The sequence below is a fragment of the Chionomys nivalis genome, chromosome 10, assembly GCF_950005125.1.
Source record: "Chionomys nivalis chromosome 10, mChiNiv1.1, whole genome shotgun sequence".
Classification (NCBI taxonomy): domain Eukaryota; kingdom Metazoa; phylum Chordata; class Mammalia; order Rodentia; family Cricetidae; genus Chionomys; species Chionomys nivalis.
The window spans coordinates 22,505,102-22,512,670 of NC_080095.1; the positions used below are offsets into that span (position 1 = coordinate 22,505,102).

At 49.2% G+C, this 7,569-nt stretch overlaps 1 protein-coding gene across 1 annotated transcript; it reads left to right on the forward strand.

Moving 5' to 3' along the window:
• Positions 1-1,733: 1,733 nt before the first annotated feature.
• Positions 1,734-6,744, forward strand: Tcl1a (TCL1 family AKT coactivator A). Its single transcript, XM_057783184.1, has 4 exons — positions 1,734-1,900; positions 5,614-5,784; positions 6,170-6,230; positions 6,508-6,744. Exons 1-3 carry the CDS (start codon positions 1,781-1,783, stop codon positions 6,224-6,226), a joined length of 348 nt encoding a protein of 115 aa, XP_057639167.1. The 5' UTR covers positions 1,734-1,780; the 3' UTR covers positions 6,227-6,230; positions 6,508-6,744.
• Positions 6,745-7,569: the final 825 nt, after the last annotated feature.

The window sequence follows — 7,569 nt, forward strand, 5'->3', positions numbered from 1 at the left end:
GTAACAAAGTCGGCGGCTTGCCTCACCCTCTTCCGTTTCATGTTTCTTGTCCTGGCATCAATTCTTCTGAAACACCAAGCAAGCATGGAGTCCACCACTGCTCAACATTAAAAAGCTCTTGTGCAAACTTAGCAGAAATAGTTCCAGAATGAGGAGAAAGGGTAGAACCCTCACCCGGAGGCTCCCAAACACCTCAGAGGAAAGCAGAGGGCGCAGGAAGGAAAGCAACAAATTCACGAACATTCTGGCTCCTGGGGCCATGCGTATGCCTGGAATGGGCCACCCTGGCTCGTGGGGGACTCTACTCCCTTAGCACAAAAGCTGTGTCAGCAGCACTGTTTAAACTGGACTTGTGGGCCAGTGAGAAGGTTCCGTGGGTGAGGCTCCACCAAGCCTGACAATCTGACTTCCATCCCAGGGAACGACTGACTCCGCGATGGATGTCCTTCTCTGACCCCCACGTGGCACGTGCCCTCCAAAGACAAACACAATAATAATGAATTTAAAAATAATAAATACACTAGACTCATTATCTGCACTCACTCAGAACTTTCCCACTAAGCTTATTCTAAAAGTCTTCCTCTTCCTATGCAGCTAACTGGGTCCGGGGACAAAGAGCAGTCTCCAGGGAAATCAGCCTGAAATCCAGCAGTCCGGATGCTAAAGGCTAACACCACTAAGAGCTGTACCGCTGGGCTCAAGTCTTTTCTTTCTTTCTTTTCCTAGATGATCTGAAGGCACCTGGCTGACCTCAGGTCTTCTCGGCATATCTGTGGGATTTGACCAGATGCCCACACTTGATCACTCATTGACCTTCCAAAGACCACAAATGGCTCCCTGGGTGCATCCTCAGAACTGGGTGAAGCTCGGAAATGCTCACAACTGCTGGCTGAAGGGTGGTTTGAGCAACCGGCCTGGAGCTTGTTTTGCATGTTTTTCATTAATTTCTTAATTGCCCTAATGGACACGTGTTCCTGTAGAATAAAGGGAAGTCGTTTCCTTATTTGTTTACAATGAGACCGTTTTGATTGAGCAACTCAAGAGACTTTCCAAATTCATTGCTCTTGGGGTAGGAAGGGTTTCTTTTTAAGCGCGGGTGTGGAATGATGCATCCGCTAAGTCGGAGGCACAAAGACAGAAACCCATGTTTTCAAAAGTCTGTTTCACAAGACCTATTAGAAGACCACAGCCTCATCAGAGCCATGGAAAGTCATGTAGGAAAGAGGGTGGGGACATGAACTGAACTTTGCAAAGAAAATTGCCTCTAACACCCAAAAGGACAGGCTGAAGGTGACAGAGAGAACCCCGGAGCGTCGAGAGGTGAGTCAGACTCTCAGGTCTCTGATCCCAGAGGTGAAGAAGGACCTCTCCCTGGGTGGCCTGCCATCGGGTGTGGCTTGTGCAGCCACACACACAATAGTTGCTTTGGACCTAGGGATTCCGCCATAAAGGAAGCGGAGGGCAGTGTCTCCTACGACAGGACTTGGGCACCTTTGCTGCGGCCGAGGGTACCCGGAGGAGGGCAAGACCAACTGGGGCCTTGGAGAAGCTGTAGGTCTGATGGGATCCAATCTGCTAGTGCTCCAGAAGTCCACCTGGTTGCTCCGCCTACCATCCTTGAGATTCGCTCCACCCACCGTTCTGCCCCGCCTCGCTCCAGGGGGCGCAGGCGCACACCTGGTGGTAATAAATAGCCTAGACTCTCATTGCCCACCAGTAGGGAGTAGCTTTTATCAGAGATTGTCTTACAAGTGTTTGCTTCTTGCTTCAACCGGATGCCATGACTGAAGCATCGGCATCCGGGCCAGAGACACTCGAAGACCCTGAACGCCTGTGGATCTGGGAAAGGCATGTGTACTTGGATGAGCATAAACGAAGCTGGCTGCCCGTAATCCTCAAGGTACCAACCCGCCTTGGGGGCAGCAGGTGCGGCAGCAGGGATGTGCTCTGCCTGGGCCCGGGAGTTCTGGTAGCTGGAGACCAGGGGACAGGGTCTCTTGTGCCAGAAACAGGAGAGCGAGGGAGGCCTCAGGTAAAAGTACTTTGGGTTGGGCCTAGCAGGCTTGGAGGAGGGTGGGAACACCTTGAGGACAGTGGTCAGGGCCCCCTCACATCAGTTCTAGGGTGTGTGATTATCATTTGGGGTAAAACAGGGCTTTTCTAAACCATAAAACTGGAATATCTTTAAGGTAGCTAGTAGAATCCACATCCGTACTAAGATATAACTTTGTTTCGGTTATGGAAGCCTCGGGATGGGTCTTAATGAATGTCGGCGTCTTCAAAAGAAATCTCTTCTAGAAGTACTTTCCAGCAGAAATTATTGAAATGCCCTCCACTTGTAAAATCAATGGAGGCTATAAAAGCAAAAATTAAAACTGTGGGGACATTGTGTGAGACGCTGCCGAGCAGTTAGAGACTAGGGACTGGCTCCACTCGGGAAAGTTGGGGCTGTGAACCTCACAGACATGGAGCGCCCCTCGTAGGCGGTGCACCCACACTTCCGGGCTCTTAAATTTACATTCTTGCTGCTGTTTTACAATATTAAGTTTACATATATCTAATTTTTAAGGTAAAATATTTTAAGTCAGATATGTGAAGACAATATAGGTGGATATTTTTTATTACGAAGTTGTGCAAATTTCTTTAACAACTTTTTTTTTTCAAGACAGTGTTTCTCTATGTGGCCCTGGCTGTCCTGGAACTCGCTCTGTAGACCAGGCTGGTCTCACACTCACAGAGATCCACCTGCCTCTGCCTCCCAAGTGCTGGGATTAAAGGCGTGCACCACCACTACCCGGCTATATTTCTTTTTAAGATCGGGTTAGCAAAGCAAACTGTGAACCAGAGAGCATCTCAGAGCTGTGGTAGATTTGTATGAACAGGAACCTGGTAAACTACAACACAGATTTACTTCTCATGACTGAAAGAGCCAAGGTTATAGAATATATATATATTCTCCCTTATAGTAATAAGGAAACAGAATAAAGCCATCTGTAACAGTGGTTAGACTAATGAATTCTGGACGCTAGCGTGCTTACACACCTGGCGTTGTGATCTGAGTTACCAGTTGTAATTTAACACACTGGCAGGACATTTCGCAAAACTATTTTCACCTGGAAAAACCTCGTTAAGCTTAGGTGAGTGCTTGGTGTATAAACCAAGCACAGGTTGGCACTGCGGATCTGCAGCTAATGTGGCAGAGTCCCTGTGACTGGGAAGATGGTTCGATGCCAGTTACATAATGAGAGGGGCAGGGAGTCAAGTGGGAGAAAGAAAATGGAGAGGGGAAGGGAGGCAGTGAGTTGTTCTCTAGTGAGGTGTGACCTCAGTTGGTATGTTGCGTGTCATGTTTTTGAGTCATTTTGTTTGGAGTTTCAAATTGCTTTTATCCCCTTCCCTCCGCACCCCCTCTGAGTAGTGAGGACCCCGAGGAGCAAACCCAGGGCCCAATGTCTATTAGCCGAGAACTGTGCTGTGGAGTTTTAGCCCAGCCATGTGTGCATTTCTATTTTGACACTTGGTCTTAGTTACTGAGGTTGACCTAGAGTTCCCTTTGTAGCTCAGGTAAGCCTTGAACTTGAGGTCCTTCTGCGTCATCTTCCTGAGTAGTGCATTGCAGGCCTGTGTAACTTGGCCCCACTAGATCTCAACTCAAGTATCTTATAGAATTAGATTGTTCAGGGTTTGGGGAATTTTGTTTGTGTGTTTAGGTGGTGAACTTATTTTTTTGCTTTTTTTTATCCCAAACTGGTGGATAAAACTCATTTCCAGGAGCTGGAGAGATGGCTGAGAAGGTAAAGATGTTGCCATGTAACCTGATGACCTGAGTGTGATTCCCAGGACCCACACAATAGAAGAGAACTGACTTCCTGCTAGTTGTGGCACATTCGTGCTTGGGTGGGGCATTACCTTTAACCCCAGCACTTGGGAGGCAGAGACAGGTAGATCTCTGAAAAATAGATGCCAGCCTGGTCTAGATAGCAAGTTCCTGGCCAGTCAAGGTGATAGGAGACCCTACTTCAAAACCACAAAGTTTAACTCATTTCAGTTAATAAAACTCAATGTTTGGTCTCCACTCTAACGTGGGTTTGTGTGACATTTATTCTTTATAGATGTACGTTAGAGCAAAGAACTGCCTCAAAGAGATTTACCTCTTTGTAGATTTGGGGAGGTTTGCTGTAGACAGTAAGAACCCCCCACACACACACACACACAAGGCATTGTGGCTAGAGGGAAGAGAACAGTAGAAAAGGAGGGAGGCAGAGACACTCTTGTGTATGCTTTGTGGATTTCTATGGGTCCTGGACTCACTCTGTCCGGGAGGAAGAGGGCATCAGGAGTCCAGCAGGCAGGCATGACTTTCAGATCCCCACCCTGGCGCAAGTGAAGAAGTAGTTGCCATAGCCCAGGAGAGCCATGCCAGCGATGGAGAAATGCTATCTGTCATCAGTTTCACAATGTTAGAAATGGATTTGTCCAGGGTGTGTGTGTGGGGGGGGTCTCAAGAAAATCTCAAGAAAATGACCACACAATCCCAAGCATTTTGGTCACACAGCAAGTTACGTCAGAGGTGTGCTGTGTCACACTCTGATTGGTCAAGAGTTCAGCCTCGCTGGGCGGTGGTGGCTGCATGCCTTTAATCCCAGCACTTGACAGGCAGAGGCAGGCGGATCTCTGTGAGTTCCAGGCCAGCCTGGTCTAGGACAGGAACCAAAAAAGCTACGGAGAAACCCTGCCTCGAAAATCAAAAAAAAAAAAAAAAAGTTCAGCCTCACAGTCTTTCACAGTTGAATAACTTAGAGCTATACAGTCGATAAGCAAAGCATAACTGTGGAAACAGGATGCAACCTTGGGCATGAACTTTGATCTGAGAAAAATGCTGACTGGAAGGAGATGCTTTGCCAGACGATATGCCAGCCTCTTTGGAGATGGGCACCATCTCATTCAACCCTCTGATAGAAAAGACAGTGCATTGCATTTATAGTTCCCGCAGCGGGTCCTCGTTTAAAAGTGGGCATCGGACAAAATCAAAGTCAAATCCCCAACAGGGCTGGGGTAAAGTGCTTACCTCGCAAGCATAAGGTTTTGAGTTCAACCTCCACAGTCCACAGCTGAGAAACCCAGTGTGGTAGACATTGCTAGTAATCCCAGCACTGGGGAAGCAGATACACTCAGTGATCTGGAACACACTGACCAGCCAACCTAGCTGTGTGTATGTGTGTGTGTGTGCGCACGCACATGCACATTCACTCGCTCGCTCACTCGCTCCAAGCCAAAAAGAGACTTTCTTAAATAAGTAAAGAAAAAGTGGATGATGTCTTAACACCTTGAGGTTAACCTCTCTGCTCCACGTGCATGACCCTCCCCCCCACACCTAGCAACAGGAGGGTTAGCAGGGGGAAAAGTGAACCCTGAACCCTGAAGGATGACTAGACCCCATCAGAGTCCCTAAGATTGTATGCAGCTTGTGGTGTTGAAGCCTAGGGGCAGTAGCTGTGCTCAGTGCATCAGGTCAGCCCTGGTGGCCGAGGGATAGAACACTGGGTATTGTGCCTGGAGGACCCTGGCAGTGGTCAGCAGGAGGTGAAGGTGTGTTCTGTTCTTCCTCTGCAGACTGATGAAAAATTGCAGGTGATCATGCGCCAGCAAGACGTCTCCTTGGGGTCTCCTATGACCCCCGAACAGCTGACGGCATATGAGCTACCTTTACTGTGGCAACTATACCCAGGGAAAAGGTACCGAGGCAGTGACTCCACGTTCTGGCAGATACTGTACCACGTCAAGGCAAGCAGGGTTTACCCCAGGGACTGAGTGGGTGATCTCCAGTGTCCTGCTCTGGCCTGAACTAGCTCTATATCCCTCCATCCTAGCACCAGAAGCTAAGCTAGTGGGAGGAGAACTAACTGCTGATTTGGTTTTTTTTCTGGTTTTGTTTGTTTTTAAGTAGGTTAGAGAGGGAGAGAAGGCCATCTTCTGAAGTCTCAGCCAAACTCCTCATTACAAGGAGCCCTCTGTGGTAGTCACTGACTGAGACCTGTGGAGAGGGTTAGCCCATCCTCCACACCCACTCAGGTCCCAGTGCTGCCTCAGGCTAAAGAAAGCTGAGCCAGAATGGGAGGGGGATTCTCAGGGCTGGGTCTGATCACTCTTGTCTCCTTCCCACCCTCAGTTCAGAGGCGTAGAGGACATGTTACTTGAACTGTTGGAGTCCGAAGAATATCCATGACACGGTGAGCACACACCGGGGCTCCGTCAGGAAGGAGCGCCCTTCCCCAGCAACTGTCCTCAGGGTGTGCCCTGGGTGGAACAGGCTTCCCAGAGGTGTTCATATCTTTTCCTTTACACCTTAGGAGCTCCAGCCACAGCCATGTTCCCAGGGCCCATGGGTCAACATTGTTCGCCATCAGCTGTCTGTCCTAGATGCTCTGTGGGACTTGTATGGAGGTGAATTTCTCCATCTTTACTCACCCACTCTCCTCACTGTGTTGCTGTTTTGCTCTGGCCCAGGTATAAGATGTGAGGCCCAACCTTAGGAGCCAACTCACCAGCCACCCAGCAGCCCCACTGCCGGCTCCCTCTCTGTGCCTCTTTCCCCAGGTCCTGCAGTTCCTGTCTCCCTTGCCTACCCCAGGCCCGTGGGAGAGATGTTTGTACTTTTATCCACTTTGCTAGTCACCTTCTTTCTCTTCCACACTGGGCCCCAGGAAGAAAAGCTAGCCAGAAGACACCTCACCCTATCTGCCCAGCTGCCTCGGTTGGCCCTCAGCTCTACTGCCTCCCCGGCCAGCAGCGTCATGGAAGTGCCTGGTTCTTACCAACTCCTCTAGGTGCCGAGTGGTAGCTGTGGCTCTGAGCTTCTCAGAAGACTAATTTTTCGGCCTTTACCTTTTTGTCCCTCGGGGCAACCAGTGTCTGGATTTTGAACTTGCCTACTCTCTCATCGGTCTCCCAGCTATACATGTACCCTGAGGGACAAGGCCTTGTCACTTAAACCTGGCCAGGTCCCAGATCTGCCGTCTCTCAAGGTGCTGTGCTTTTACCCGCTTGACCTGTGAACCCCCCGCCACGACCCAACAAACTTAGGCTTAGTTACAAAGCAGTAGAAAGCCTGAGAGCTTTATGTCCCTCCTCAGAACCCAGGAGCTTGCAGTCAGGGATGTGCAAACCTGGGCGGGGCCTAAGGCCATCACTAGAGCAGGAGGCCAGACAATGAAGCTGTTTCAGATGAGCCCTCAGTTTGCCCAATTGTGGGCTCCTTCCCACCACAGATGCCCATTTACTGGGTTTCGGATGCTGTATTTAATGTAATCACTTTATGTTGCTAATTAAATATGTTATTTAACGCGTGCTGAATCTTCGTCCATCCTTGACCTAGATACTAATGGATAAGGGAGAAACTGGGGTCACCCCGTGAGAATGTTGAAAGGGAATTCTGGGGACTTCATGCTATTCTATTTTGGAGATAAGGTTGGACCTTGCAAGTTTTCCATACTTCAGTTCTCAAGCTCAGTGCTCTTAGAGTTACGATTTGAGAACCATTAGAGGCAACAACCTCGAAAGATCCTTGCT